The sequence below is a fragment of the Gymnoscopelus braueri genome (assembly GCF_963280865.1).
Source record: "Gymnoscopelus braueri genome assembly, chromosome: 18".
NCBI classification, from domain to species: domain Eukaryota; kingdom Metazoa; phylum Chordata; class Actinopteri; order Myctophiformes; family Myctophidae; genus Gymnoscopelus; species Gymnoscopelus braueri.
Window position 1 is genome coordinate 32,353,958 of NC_137618.1, and position 15,972 is coordinate 32,369,929.

Sequence of the window (15,972 nt, forward strand, 5' to 3'; positions counted from 1 at the left end):
AGTGTGGCCTCGGGGAGGTGTTGTTATGCACGTCCTACATGATATTTTCACCTCCACTGTGAGCTTCGATGAATTGAATACAGTACCCCAAAGGAAACAAGCCATAGTGCTTTCTTGGGTTTAATCCTTTTAGCATCCTTTTGTATAGAACTGTACTTTCTGTTCTTTTTTTTTGGGAAAACTTTTAATATAGTATTAAATCAATTGAATCAACCAATCAATCAAAGCTGCAGAAAGACTATCAATTGTGTTTATCACAGGGGTTTTCAAACTTTTTCATGCCACAGACTCCTACATTAATATGTCCTGGAGATCCTGATATGAAAATATGTGTATTTATTTTTATTAAATTGTCAAAATATCATAAATGTACATTGAAATTGATTCATAATGGTGATATTGAACATTGTTAGAATATGCACACTTACAGATTCTATATGGCAATACATTTGAATTAAATTTAATTATAGTGAAATAAAAGTAATCTACTCATTTGGCAGGGGACCCCCTGGAACCCCATTGAGGGCCGCCGAGGGTCTCCCCCTGACCCCACATTGAAAACCACTGGTCTATCACACTCGATGCTCTAATCAATAAGTGAATCATGGTCGCGCTGCATACAGGAACAGAAAGTATGTCAATCTAAATGCAATATCATGCTAATTAGTTGCCACTGGTCATTTTGGGCAAATAATTGCATGTAGCCTACATTTCAGGCTTCAACCTGAAAATAATTGATTGGGCATTACTTTATTATTATCTAAGTATAGCGAAATTGTATTTTTTTTTTATAGCAACCGTTCGTTCATAATGTAAAATTTGTACTTGCCTACCAAGAAGATTCAACCTGACCAGAGATTATTAGAGGTGGGAAATTAACACATTTACAATCCAAAATATCCTAAATACAATCCATACAATAGCTTAGATTGTCTATTTGTCCACTTCTCGAATTCAACACGGGACAGACAAGTTAGTTACAGGATGCATATTAGAATATAAACAACACATGAGTGTTGGAAGTGGCGTCCTTGTCCAATCTTTAGCTATCAATAAAGTACCAGGGGTGTGGTTCATGAACGAATCTACACAAATCACAATGCAGTGTTTGATGGCGAAGCTCCACTACATGAAAAAGCTGGATGGCATTGCCCCCACATGTACGAACTGGCTACTTGTGGGCATGTCAACTCGTGTCACACTCATGAGTTTCCCTTTGGCAATACCTGGTCCGTTGTACTGTTAATGCTGCGTTCCTTTTTACTGGAGGTCGTTCTGTTTCATGACATCATGCACGTACAGTACGTAGCAACATGAGCTGTGACTGATCTACTTTTGAGGGAACATGCAGATAAACCCTATTGGCCACACATTGTAATACCGTTTTTTCTTCCTTTAAAAAAGTTTGTAACAATTGTATGTGTCATAATGTGAAAAAAGTGAATATATTTCACATTTTGTCAATTCATAATCTCAGATCCACCTGCTGATTCACCGAACCAAACTCCATAACAGGGCAAGACCTATGTCATCAATATGACATAATCAACATGACGTCAGAGATTTACAGGGTAGCCATGCTGTTATTAGACCTTATCTTGTTCTCTCCGCCATGCTGAAGGCATGGAGGTATGTTATCGCCTCTGTGTGTTTTTTATCCTGGGCTAATCTTGAAAATTGCCCAACTGATCCAGTACTAAATATGCCAGTAGAACAAGGAAGCGAGATGTGTGTGTGTGTGTATGTGTGTGTTTATTTTTATGGAAGGCAGTGGTGGTAGAATCAGGCTGAAACCTTGCCCAAATTTGGAATCATGTCATAGATATGTCATAGAGGACTCAGGACTGACGTTTTTGACTAGCCACACTTCCTGCCGGAGTTACTTTTTGCACTCCACTGAGCACATAAACCACTCTAGTGTAAACGTATATTGACCTAGTCAAATAACTTTCGGAGGGTGAGTTTGTGACCCATGATTGCTATACATCCGGATGTAGAGTAAAGAACATCCAGCTGTAGTTCTTTTGTCAACTCTTGCATATCATTGCTGTCATACATTATTGTAGTATTATTGATCAAGTCTTAGTAGTAACGTTTTCATTTACAAAAGAAATCTTGTTCAAGTCGCAGTTTGAATAATAAGCTACAAACGGCCTGCAGCCCAGCAGTCTGGCCTGTGCACACAGCTTTCTACACAGCACACCAGCTTCTGACTTTCTATTGGCCAGTGATTTCTGGGAGGTCTTTCCTGGAGGCGGGCATGAAGGCAGGAAGGGGGTGGCTGGAAATGTTTCAGTCAGAGTTAAGCAGACAGCCTTTTTCCTACACTATTGCGGAAAGAAAATCTTTTTATGGATACCGAGGCCACAGGACGGCAAAGAAAATGAGAGATATTCTCCTGGTGATTATCTTCAGATGGTAACTACTCAGGAGAAATTGGACTACTAACCCAGATGCAGTAAATGAGGTTAGAGACTGTGTTCCCACTTCCCAGTACTGCATGAAGTGGAGGTTAGTTCCCTTGCTCTTGTTTCCTGATTTGCGCTTGAAGGAATTTGCTGCATTATGCTGTTAAATACCATGTGGTGTGGCTAAGGGGGGAATTACAGTAGATGATTTCAGTTTACAGTGGTGTTTGGAGAGACTATTTTGCTACTGTTTGTAAGTTGGCAGTCACTGCTGACTACTTTCACTTCATTAGGTGTGTTCCTACTGTGTAAATTCATTCGGCTAGGGGAGTTAACCTCTCTTGATGCCTGCTCTGCAACTTCCTGAGTGAGTCAACATTAAATGCACCAGTCTGTCCCGTGTTGAACTGCAAGTTTCGAGGTTGTGCTTTTCTTATATTCTGTGTAGTGTTGGTGGGTCAAGAGTCAACATTTCATTACAACACTGTTATGTAGCTACTGGAAAGAAACAGTCAAGCAAAATTGTCTTTTCAAGGACAGACATTATGGGCCTATTTGTTTTGGAAGTTCAGTCATGAGTCCATGACAGTCAATCTGTAGCTAGACATTTGTAGCTCATTTTGGCTAATGGTAGAGTAGGACTACAAGCACAGACGGCCTTCAAAATGTATTTTGTGTCCACAGCTAGCCTACTCGGGAATACTAGATATACTTTTAAAGATTGTACAGTAAGCATTTGAAGCCCAGCTACTGAGTTCCTCACACAGTAGCACTACTATGAACTGAGGCTTATTTCAATTTAAATGCTCAGATAAACATTCCACAAAGTTATCCTCCCATATGTTATAAATGAATCTGTAGATCCAGAGAGATTCATTGGATGGATGGCATCACAAAATAATAAAGATCTCTTTTATATGGTAGTTAATGTGTCCAACATAAAATTACCATTCAGGGTTGTTGTTTTTTTGTAAAATTTTCCCTTTAAGATTATTGACTTTAAATATACCTACTGTATATACTTAGGCTGACTCAGTAAATGGAATGGATGCAATAATGAATGCTTGGTGATCTCAGCACTAAACTAGGAACAGCCAGCAGTTTTTTAAAGCTGCTTTGTATCCCTATGAATTCAAGTCGGAGTTCATTACATGATGAAATTCTATTGCCTAGTATGCCTACTCAAAGGGCTAACAATTGGATATATTTGAAGTGTCAGAGCCATGGAATCCAGCTGCAATTCTATTATGTTCTATCTCTGTATATGCTACATGATTGTTTAAAGTTAATGTGTGTGTGTGTGTGTGTGTGTGTGTGTGTGTGTGTGTTCGTTCATTTGTTATCTTCATAGTGAGATTTTTTTTAATTCTACAATATGGACACCTTGACTTATACATTGTGTAGGTAATTGTTCAGTGATTAACTGGGGTTTAAATCTTTTCTCTAACTATATAGCCAATGAGACAAATACTTCTCAAAATGCCAATTCTATCATACACATAGCTTAGGGACAGTGTTGTACATCTAGATAAGTTAATGGTTGTGGTTCCCCAGTCCCCCAAATAGGCCTATATTTGTGGATTTGTCTAAATGGACTTTATCCAGTTCTGATGAGCATACTAATACTGCATGGAATAAAAATGTCATAAACTCCAGGCTGAAGCTAATTCAAGGCCAGAGATATTGGTCAGTCACATGTATCATTCTGATTTGCAGAACACCACAGGGTTACAAGGCTGACTTGTCAAATCAGACACACTGGATGTCACTGCTTTTCCCCTGGTGTGCTACAATGTCCTTCCACTTTGATGTAGTAGAATTATGGCCTACATCTATTACATCAGTTACAATTGTCCAGAGGAAGTTCTGCCAGGGATAGTACCACAAAATCCAAACTGAGCAATTTAAAAAGCATTAGGGCAAGGCCCAATTAGTCCACACCACCATACATTTAAATGAACAGGGGGTGGCAGTCTTATGTGTAGGGTTTCCTTGAAGTGTTGGGTGCTTAATCAATTTGAGACCTTGTGTTGTGTCTATCCATTCCAGTCTAGCTCGAGTAGGTGAACTTCAAGTTATTACAAACTTGATTCAACACATTGGTATCAGTTATAACCTATTCAGTGGAGATTGCTGTATAGATCATATTAACTTGCTACTGCTAATTACTGATATCTAGCTCTGCCTCTGTACACAGTAAAATCCTCAGTGTTAATTTTAGACTGTCTAAAAATGGAGACAATTGGATTTTTAAACTCGGTTAAATTAACTCTAATTTTACTGTGTATCTAAGCTGTAATATCAGATGAGCACTTGAGTAGAAAACTACCCTACTTACATGCCACGGCAAAGAATTGAGTGTGCACTGCATACTGTGTGTAATTGGGGTTGTCAAGTGGGCACCGCCCATCTCAAATTTCTTGTTGAATCAGGTTCAAAACACTTCCAAATGTCTAAGCTTAGTTGCATTGCATTCGCTCTTAGCTGGAAGGTATTTAAGTATATCTAGTTTTTTTTTTTTCCCTTCTTTTGTCTTGGCTATGAATGCTAATTTTGATTTACGTGTGGTTCTTGGGACTAGCTGTCTAATTTAGAGGAGGGGCCTGTGTGTACGGCAATTTATTGTGCATGCTGCCAGTAGGCCAAGGAAGTAACTGCCTGGATATTTTTCACTCTTGTGATTTTTTTCCTGAGTTTTAGAACTGAAATTTTATACTGGAAGTCAATGGAGGTCTGAGGGCTAAAACTTAGTCCAAATATGGAGATGACTGATTTCATATTAGTGACGTCATATAGATGACAGACGTCATAGACTGGCCACCTGATGTCCAGGATCCACATTGAAGCCATGCCGTTATTAGACCCCATCATCTTTTATGATGTTAACCAACCCTCGTTAAAGGTCATTAACTGGTAACAATTAATGACCTACTTTTTAAAATGAACTAATATCTGTCAGGGTCCCAAATTAACACCCACCAGGCTGTGCTTTTCCCGTCAGCAAACTGCTACAGGCACCCAGTTTAGCCAAATGCAGGTAAATGTAGTATTTGTTTTGGTGAGTAAATTCTGGAGACCATCTGCAACTCTGTGGCTGGTTCTACGTACATGCTCTTTCCTCCTTTCTCTTCTACGAACCTAACAACGCTACTGAACGGAAGTCAGTTTAGATTATCAAGTTGTCAAGTGTAGATCGATGATTCTCTTCACAAAATGTATTCTTTTTCTCTTTCAGATCAACAACAGAAAGTGCCTTTGAGACAACACCCCCAACTTGAAGCTGGTCTGTGAGCCTTTACTCCCACACCATCATAGGATAGATACCTCAGCCACACAACCTCTGCCACCATTTCAGTTTGTACAACAGCAGCACCTGAAGGAGAGATTTGAGGCAGGAGAAGATCTGGACAAAGGACAACGGTGCAAGAAATTGGAACCATTCTGCAAAGTATTTTTTTCCACAAACAGTTTTTTGCTGACCGTGATATCTCTGGTCACTGCCAGTACAGGAGCACACATTGAATGTCTCGCAGAGCAACCGCCTCACTCTTCCCTCAGTCGGCTTTGGCTGTTACAGAGTGATTGACTGGTCATCTAGTTTATTCATTGCAACCGATGGAGGGCTCATTAGTGTGCTTTAATAGAGGACTTTTAACACGGAGCCAAACATTTTGATCAACTTAATAGTTTTCCTTTATTTTTATATGGGATATTAGCCAAAAATTGTTTTAAAGGTTTTTAATTTGTAACACTATCCGGTCTCTGGACATGGCTTTGAATCTTTCCTCGATAAGGGACACAAAATGGCTAACTCTGGAAGTGTGTCGGCAGTTTCAGAGAGGAACTTGCTCACGTAGTGATGAGGAATGCAAATTTGCACATCCACCAAAGAGCTGCCAGGTTGAAAATGGGAGAGTTATTGCCTGCTTTGACTCGCTAAAGGTAAGCAATATATCAAGCACACTATATCATGCCTGACAGCTTAATGATACATTGTTATAATGGCAAAAAAAAAAGGGAAATGTGCAGGGAACTTTGTTGAATAATTGTTTTAATTGAATGTGATTTTCAGCAAGTGTAAAAAGTAACAAGTTTGTGAGGTTAGGCCACACTCTTCCTAATAATGCAGACAAACGTTCACTTTACACCCCTCTCTTGTTGAATAGAGGTTATGGATGACTGCTGGCTTACAATTGGATTTCAACTGATTACCCCGTTCCCCCCCCCCCCCTCCCCCATCACTGTGTGCAGTGTGCGGCCAGTTTTGGGTTAATCTGCATTGTGGCTTTCACTGCTATCACAACACAATGCAGTCATGCCCCCTCGATTATTCTCATGTTGAATCGTCATCTTAGCGCCTCAATTGCCAGTCAACGTGCCTGGCCAAAGGCCCTATTTTATATATATATACAGTATGTAATTACTTACATATGTACTGTATATTTTTGACATGATAGACATCTGGGTTGTAGTGAACATCAGTGAGTATCATCCCAAAAACTACCTTACATTGAATTTAAAATTAGCTAATTGTTCAGAGCTTACGTAGTACAAGTAGAGCAGGTATCCTGCTTATGTCTGCATATCTCCCAGTCATTAATCATCGTGATTATTACGAAGTGTCATACTGTTGCCACTGATTATGTTAAACAGTGCATGTATTGAACTGCTCTTCCCCCATGGGTCCATATCTACTGTCACGTGTTCCATTGTGATTGATGTCATCCCACCAAGAGAGACTGGCGCATGAGGAAACATGCTAAAGTCATTTTACCAGAGGGACATTCGTTTTGTCATCTTTACCTTACCTTAACTAGTACCTACAACCAGTGGTGTAAAGTAACTAAGTACATTTACTCAAGTATTGTACTTAAGTACAATTTTGAGGTACTTTTACTTTACTGGAGTATTTCCAATTGTCTATACTTTTACTTCTACTCCACCACATCTCAGAGACATATATTGTACTATTACTCCACCACAATTATTACTAGTTATTTTGCAGGTATAAATTATTACATTATAAAACATACATTAACCACTTTAGCCCTATTTTATACCTAGGCTATTTGAAAATAGCTCACAACGCGTCGTGAGCTTGTAGATCTGCTATTTTCAAACATTTTAGTACTTCTACTTTTGGTACTTTAAGTACATTTTGATACCAATACTTTTGTACTTTTACTCAAGTCAATTTTTAATTCCGGATTTTTACTTGTAACGGAGTACTTCTACATTGCAGTATTGATACTTTTACTTAAATCAAACATTTTAGTACTTTTTCCACCACTGCTTACAACTGCTTTAGTTGCTTCACAGAAGTCAAGTTATTTGTTTTTTTGTTTGAAATATTGCGGTGAGAAAACACTAGACTAATGCCATCAGCAGCTTCAAACAGGATTAAAATGCCCACAGTCTCAACGCACCCACACATTAATATTCACATAATATTGACATGATTTTAATGTCACACTTTTTGATACTGTAGCTGGGATTATATCAAACCTGCATTGCAGTATTTGGTCACCATCTTTAACCAAATAACCTCCTACAAACACACTACGTCACTGTAACCTAATGGGAAAGTGTATTATTTATTTTGTACATTGAAGCCCTAAGGAAAGTATTGTTGTATTTTCCTGTATTTTGAAGCCTAGTGTTTTTTTTCTTGTTTTGATTATCTGGAATTTGTACAAGCCTTGAAGAATTATAGAGAGTCTGTTGTCAAGATCGAAAGGAAGATTGGCTGGGAAATCTGCTATGACTGCAGTCATGTGATGAAGTCACAGCTCTTCCTCGTGAATAGCCTGTTGTTAAAGAAAGGTTCTCTAACGTTGTCTGTTACTGACATTCACACTGTTATACTGTCAACTAATACTAACTTGCCAACCTTTTGCCAGTATTTATTACAAGCTACACAGTTCCCGCTATTTAACTAATGGTCCTTTTTTCATAGTCCTCTTTTGTCGTATAGCCAGGTATAGGGAATGTGTGATTTTCATAAGCACTTCCAGTAGTTCTGAATGATGACGGCAAAAATGACATTCCATTGCCATACTGGGTGGCTGATTTGAGCGGTCGGCATGTAAACAATTCACAAATGCAGAATGCCTGCAGTAGGTTTCTGCTGATGGACCAATTATTTCTAACATTCTTGAGCCAACTTGATTCTGTGCATGTGGTGTCGTATAGTAACTAGTATCTCATGACTACTCTCAAATTGGTTAAAGAAAGTCCAACAGAGACTTGTCTTGTCCCCTGTTTGCCTCCATCTCATCTTAAAGGGGAAGGTGCTCTGCAGTCTTATTGGAACTGTAACCATGAGACATTATGACCGTTTACTCCTTTTAGAGAAGGGGTCATTCCTGTGTCTCTCTTCAATTGACCTATTCACACGGTCCCCCCCCCCCCCCCCCCCCCTCCCCCCACACACACACACACACACACACACACACACACACACACACACACACACACACACACACACACACACACACACACACACACACACACACACACACACACACACACACACACACACACACACACACACACGAAGTAAGAGCAAAACGGCCGCCATGCGGTAAGGGTACATGTATTTATTCAAGCTGTGGTGGCTTTCAGCCGGTTGCAAGTCATGATTGCTGGCTAATTGTAGCTACTTCCTGTGTCCTGCCCTCTGATGACTGTTTTGGGTTAGAAGAATCCCCAGCAGAAAAGGAAATGTTGCTAATTCCCTTAGCTGACTGCTAGCATACTATAGTATCGTTATTTATTAATTTCTGTGTTATCAGTTATCCCCTTTTAGTAAGTAGAGCGTGCGTTATCATTGGCTTCTTTTCCTAAGTGCGAGACAGCTGTACTGTACTTGAAGTAAAGTAGAACCACTAGCTAGACAGGATGGGACTCCTTCACATCACTGTGTAATTACACTAAATGGTCTGCTGTACTTTTAGTGTTATTAAAGCCTCAGTTATAGGCCAATACCAAAACATCCACTTACAAGAGTAAGGTCCAGAAAAACATCGTCCTGGAGGGTTATTGAATTATGTATGCTATTTAAACCACAGCGGCCCAGTGAAAAATAATAAGATTATGTATTTTGTAGGGTTTCTTTCTGGAGCAGAAGAACCATAGATATAAAATAGGGTAGGTTAATGTCCTACTTCTGTGTTTTACACCATCTACTTTTCAGAGGGATGCAAAGATGTTTATTGCTATGGATACAAGAACAATTCCGCATCAAACGGATCACAACAGAGGCCCCCTCGGTTTGATTACTTCCTCTTCTGTGTTTGACACAGAAGCACAACATAGCTACTAATGGAAATGTCCATTCTACACGTGCGTACTATTCATTGCAGTAATTTAGGCTGGCTTCCAACTTAATGCTCTCTTCAGTATATTTGATTGAATGTTTTTCAGGAAAGCAGACGTAGCTCACTAGTTCCTAATGCCATACTGTAATGTCATTGTCCTCATGTCCGATTCTGGTTGGGGGACCTGGCTTGCACCGTGTCATCCCTCTGTCCTTGCTTTCCTGTCTCTCTTCACTGTCTTAAGTAGGGGGGGAGGTTTGTCAGACAGACAGACAAACCAACCACACAAGAATTACTTTGTGAATCAGAGTGGTGCACAAAGGAATTATTTACTAGCTCACCACAATACCAAAGTTAAAAGGCTTTAGGACTCGAGAGACAGGGAATACTTTCACTGACACCAGAAACACTTATATTTCCTTTAACCTGCTTCTAGAGCACCATAAAAGTAAATTCAGTATGATTTTTTTGTTTCGTTCCACTGCAGCCACTCCCCAGCTTTAGGGCTGTCTGTTTTTTGTGGAGTGGTGTTTAACATTCAGTGTGTGGGTGGGGTGCCCACCACACCATGCTGCCTGTTGCACTAGGATTTGTCAAATGGATCTGCTGCAAAAATGTTTCCAGCCATTAAAGTTGTATGTAAAGTAAAGAGTGCTGTGAACACATACAGTAACACAGAGACTAGCACGTTTGACCAATGGCATAAGTTGATGGGTACTGTAATTAACAAATAAGGAAGACATTATGGATACAAACAAAAATAAAAGGACATTTGTCCTTTCCGCTTCCTGCTGATGAGGCACATTATTTGCTTATTTTCATGTACATGATAAAGGATTACAATTTGGGCAAAAGGGGGTCATCAGCATTCTATAATCGAACTGTTGGTCATCTACAGGTATATGCTCTCTTTTCATCTTGTAACGTAAAAAGCTGGATTATTATTATCGTTAATGTGCGATTATGTTAAAAAAAAGCTTGGCGTTGAATTGATCATCTAGAATAGATCAACCTTTGGTTACCCTTTTCCAGATAATGTAAAGAAATGGAGCAGCAGATAAGAAATGTCATGGAAGGTTATGTATTGTTCAGGTGTGAGGCAGGCTATACTCAAACCCTAGGTTTAAAGGTTTGCTGTTGGACATTTTTGGATTCCTTCCACTTATGCGTATGGTTTCACATTGATTAAAGTAGATTGTGTGCATTCAGATAAATTTCACAAAAATGATTCCATGATCTCCAGTATTCTACTTTATTAATCTAGTTTCCATTTTAATACATGTTTTTTTTATTCTGTTTTCCATAGGAATGTGTTTTTTGAGAAGTGTTAAGAAATTAAGCTCTGGCTATTTTATTTAGCTGGTTAGAGGCCAAATAATGTGAGTCATCCCACACATAAGTAGAAACAATAGAGCTCGCACCACTGCTTCTGTGTATAACACATTAACAAGTGTGTGTGTATGAGTGAAGCATCAAATCTACTGGTGGTTTAGATGCAGCATCCGTGATTCGCTTGCAGTGTGCACACATACTGTACTGTAGCACACATTTCATGTAAGATGGTATTTCTTTTGTGCATGACATCAAAGTCCTCATTCAGTATCCTTTTTCGTGATTGAGATGTAGACTGTGATTATATTGCTAAAGCCCTGGAACAAATGATAACGTTGTTGTATAGATTAATGTAAAGATAAACATAGCCTGCTCTTCATGGTTACATTATATGACATTGGGTTGTGTAGGCTGGTTTTTAGTGTTGCCTTAGTGATTGTCTCTATAGACTACAGCAGATCATATCACTCTCTCCCTTATTGTTAACGGTATGCACTGGAATGTATTTGACTGACTTCAGGGCATTTTGACTTAAAGGGCCAATGACATGCTGTTTTTGAAGGAAAAAAAGGTTTAAAAAAAGTTTTTAACTTAAAAAGAATCGCAGCTGCAGGAGCACTGCAGCCAGACACAAAACCGGAATTAGCCACTTCCTTTTTTTTCCTTCACCTGAACTATCTTAGTTTCATCATTGAATATAAACTTTAACTTTAGCATTGTTGTGATTACAACAATGGTGGTATGTAGCTAATTAGCTCAGAAATCAATATTTTTATACATACAGATATACATAAACAAATCAGAAGAAACATGGCGGACGGAGATATAATCAGAATTAACCACTTCTGCAAGTTCCTTTTTTTTCTTCAGAACTTCGTTTCATCATTAAATGTAAACTAATCGCTTCTGTGGTGCTAGTTACAACAACGCTGGTATAACTAAGAAATTCTCTAATTCGCAATTCTGTGTATATGCAAACAAAGGTTACTGCTGGAGAACTACTCTTAACGAGCTTTCATATAAAAATCAAGTACATTTATTGAATTTTAGAGAGAGAGAGAAATTATAGTGACTAATGCTGCACCTGTTGCATGGTGTACTGTTATTGTGACAGTCAGTCGCATGGATAACGTTACTAGAAGCTTGTTTACACGTCCAGAGATAAAATCTTGTAAAGTAGAATTTTATAAAATAACTCTAGTTTCAGAAACCATTCTAGACTTAATGCACTCTAAACTACGTCTTATTTGTAAACATAGGAGCTGAGTGACAAATGACCATGTGTAGTACCACAGTCTTGAGGCATTTTAACGCCCAGTGATCAATCGTATTTTCTTTTTATTCTTCGGTAGCGTTCACACGCCCCCCCCCCCCCTGTTTGCTTTCTAAGGAGGAATGTTACCTCAACACAAGTCATCCTTTTAAGCTTGGATTAAGCAGTGGACATCTGCCTCAGTGGCAGCATATCAAATAATTAAAGGGCCTATCATCCTTGTTTGTACAGCCTAAGACATGGCATGACAAAACCCTAGAGAAGTAGTGTAAGAAGACAGATGAGCATTTTGTCTAATTTGGGGGAACAGGGATCTTGTGTTCATAGACCTTAACATTTCTGTTTAAATCTGGCTATTTAATTTGGTGATGAATAGGGATGGACTGGAGGACACATGATAGATCTCGCTCAATGCAGGCTAATTTAAATATGTGCACCCCCTTTGTTTATGAACAAGGCTAAATTGTGTATACTGACCAGCTGTTTTAGCTCCTGTAGGCCTACTAAACAGTTATTCTGTGTCCCATTGATGAGGAATAGTGTCTCATTCATATGCAATGTAAATTACACACTTCTAGATTTTAAATCTTTTAGCATACAAAAAGGTGTTCTGTGAATCAGTAGTTAGTTAGTTACCATGAAATAGCACCGCTATTGAATAAATAGTGTTCTTGAATAAATCAGGCCTATTTGTAAGAGATAGATTGAACATAATTAATATACTTCTGCACTTTCAACCAAACAAGCTTTTTCCAAAACTCTAGAAACTAAATATTTATTTATTTGTAACATGTTCACTGAACGCAAATAAAATATAATCCTCTTATTTAATTGCTTTGTTTAAGATATGGTTAGGATATGGTATCTGAATATTTGATGTAATATTGAATATAATCTATAGGTGACTGAAACGGTAAGATGATGAGATAGACCTTATGCAATAGCTCATCAAAGTGTCATTCCTTAATGAATATTAATTGTAGGTTAAATCCACATGGACAGTTATGGAAAATAATTATTGAATCTCCTGGGAGAAAATGCAATTGAGTTGAAATTAGTTCTCTGCTCATTTTGATTGAAGGATTTACTATATGAAAATGTAGGACAAAAGAGGCTAATCTCTGATTAGGCTAATTCACTTGCGTGATTGACAGATATGACAGCATTAGGCTAATTATGCTGTCAAGTCCATTAGGATAGGATAGGATATGATAATATCCTGTTATTTATAAGCGCCATGTTGCTAGCATATCAGCTCAAGGCTGTTGAATATCAACCAATTCATCAACTAGCCATCTATTTCAATTGACAGTAAAGAGATGTTTTGGTGCATATACAATGGACGGTATATATACAGTAATATACACCCTTTTAGAGTTTGTATATGGTAGTATAAACACAAATCAGGATTGGTTCACACTACAGTATGAAGGTCACTACCATGATTTGCTGTTGTTTTATGCCCCTTAAATGCAGTGGTGTAAAGTAACTAAGTACATTTACTCAGGTACTGTACTTAAGTACAATTTTGAGGTACTTTTACTTTACTGGAGTATTTCCAATTCTCTATACTTTTACTTCTACTCCACTACATCTCAGAGGCAAATATTGTACTTTTACTCCACTACAATTATTTGAAAACTAGTTACTAGTTACTTTGCAGATATAACAGCAGATATTTACATTTTGATACCAATACTTTTGTGCTTTTACTGAAGTAAGTTTTGAATTCTGGACTTTTACTTGTAACAGACTACTTCTACATTGCAGTATTGATACTTTTACTTAAGTTAAACATTTGAGTACTTTTTCCACCACTGCTTAAATGTCAGAGATGTGTGGTTGGAATCTGCATAGTATTCCCTGGTCGATTAAATCTCACAATATGTCGGCGCTGCAATGTGTTTTGAGCTTGTAGATTGGCTGTTTTCAGTGCGGGACAACCGTGCACAACTAAGTATAACCCAGGCTTAAGTGTGTATTGCTGGAGGATGATAATTGTTGGGGCAGAGTGAAAACATCCAAGCAACAAGGGCCCGTAGGTGGAGGGCTTCATGATACTACAGCTAATGTTTGAACGTGAAGAACCTTTTGGAGTAGCTAGGCCGATCCGACCCATATGTCATAGTGTTGGGGGGGCTTCGTCAGAGTACCCGTTGTACCCGTCTGGCTGTGTCCCTTTTATTCCCATATATGGAGATCCCTGATGTCATCAGTATATACCCATATATTGGAATGCCCATATATGGGCATAGGGTCGCAATGGTGGCTCTGGACAACCAAATCTCATCTGTCAGTCCTTGTCCCTTTTGGAAATCACTGATGCCGTCAGTATATGCCCATATATGGGCATGCCCCCTTTTTGTATGGGCATAAAAGGAACACAGGCAGACAGACAGACAGATACAGAGCTCTCCATATATGGGCACAAAATGGTACAACAGGTGTTATGTCCATTTTTCCCGACTTGCATTATTCCCAGGTCTAGTATCTTATCTTATCTTACTATCTTATCTTATCTTACTATCTTACTTCTTACTACTACTATATAATTGACAAAAGCTCAGAAAGTTCGTGCGGGGTAAGCAAGCACAGGATCACTCCATTTGCCCCGAAACTTGCCACAGACTGTTGATCAGAGCTATGGCTATGTTTTAGGCATCTTACCCCACCTCGATCAGTGATCGGACTCTCGGTTTGATTGATTCTCTGATTTGCCTATCAGACCCTCAGCCTGATCTGGCAGGTTGCCATAGCAACCAGATACAGGAAGTCTGACCTCTTTATCACATGACCGAGGTTGGGAGGATGGGACTAGAGGTTAGGGCCGCAAAGCAAAGCGGGGAGGGAGGAGAGGGGCCGAGAGGCAGGACTTCGCATGACGTGTGTGCAGAGCTATAATTAGGCCAGGTCGCCGTCATGGTTCAGAAATATCTCTTACAGAGGAAATTGACTATTTAGAAGGGATAACAGTCAAAATGTTTAGGAACGATGAGGATGTGAATCTGTTACACACACACCGCTAAAGCATGAGGAGGAATTTGACTATTTAGAAGGAGGAAATGTTTGGAGAGTTTGACGCGGCCCTGACATCTGATGAGTCTTGGACTCTGTCTGGACCAACCTCGGATCGGGCCTAGATGTGAGGGCCGCTCGCGGCCCTCACATCTAACTAACAGTCTAACTAACAGTCTAACTAATTTGCATAACGAGAATGCATCCAATGCATAACATCAGTACTAGTATCCTTGGCCAATCAAGTGGCTTGTATGTCATTAACATTTGGAATTAATGTATTGGAGAACTACTGTCAAGGTTTTATTACAGTGGTTCTCCAAAATGCGGTCCGGGGACTCCCAGAGGTCCTTGAGGCGATTCCCTATTTAACCCTATTCGCACCAAGACACGTTGTCAGTTTGAAGATCGGCTATTTTTTATTTAATATAATTTGGACAATATTAAACAAATGTTTGCAAATCTTTTCAGACGGAGGTCTGCGGCCAAATGCATATCAATATGTCTGTCCTTGACATGAAAATGTATGAGAAACACTAGTTTAGTAGATGGGTTGGTAGAACGCAAAGTACATCTCTGAGTACAGCTCTGATCTGATGTCTCGAGAATCATGAAATACTACTAT

The 15,972-nt window shown here is 39.0% G+C and overlaps 1 protein-coding gene across 16 annotated transcripts in view; it reads left to right on the forward strand.

Moving 5' to 3' along the window:
- The window catches only part of LOC308105616 (muscleblind-like protein 2a), a 28,447-nt gene that overhangs the window by 698 nt on the left and 11,777 nt on the right, over positions 1–15,972 (forward strand). For 14 of the 16 annotated variants that reach the window (XM_080456455.1, XM_080456445.1, XM_080456443.1 and 11 more), the window contains exon 3: positions 5,644–6,350. In XM_080456455.1, coding sequence (XP_080312581.1) covers positions 6,177–6,350 — 174 coding nt within the window. In that variant the 5' untranslated portion in view covers positions 5,644–6,176. Of the gene's footprint in view, positions 1–2,295; positions 2,512–5,643; positions 6,351–15,972 lie in introns of those variants that run through there. The other 2 variants (XM_080456451.1, XM_080456452.1) reach the window with 2 other exon arrangements.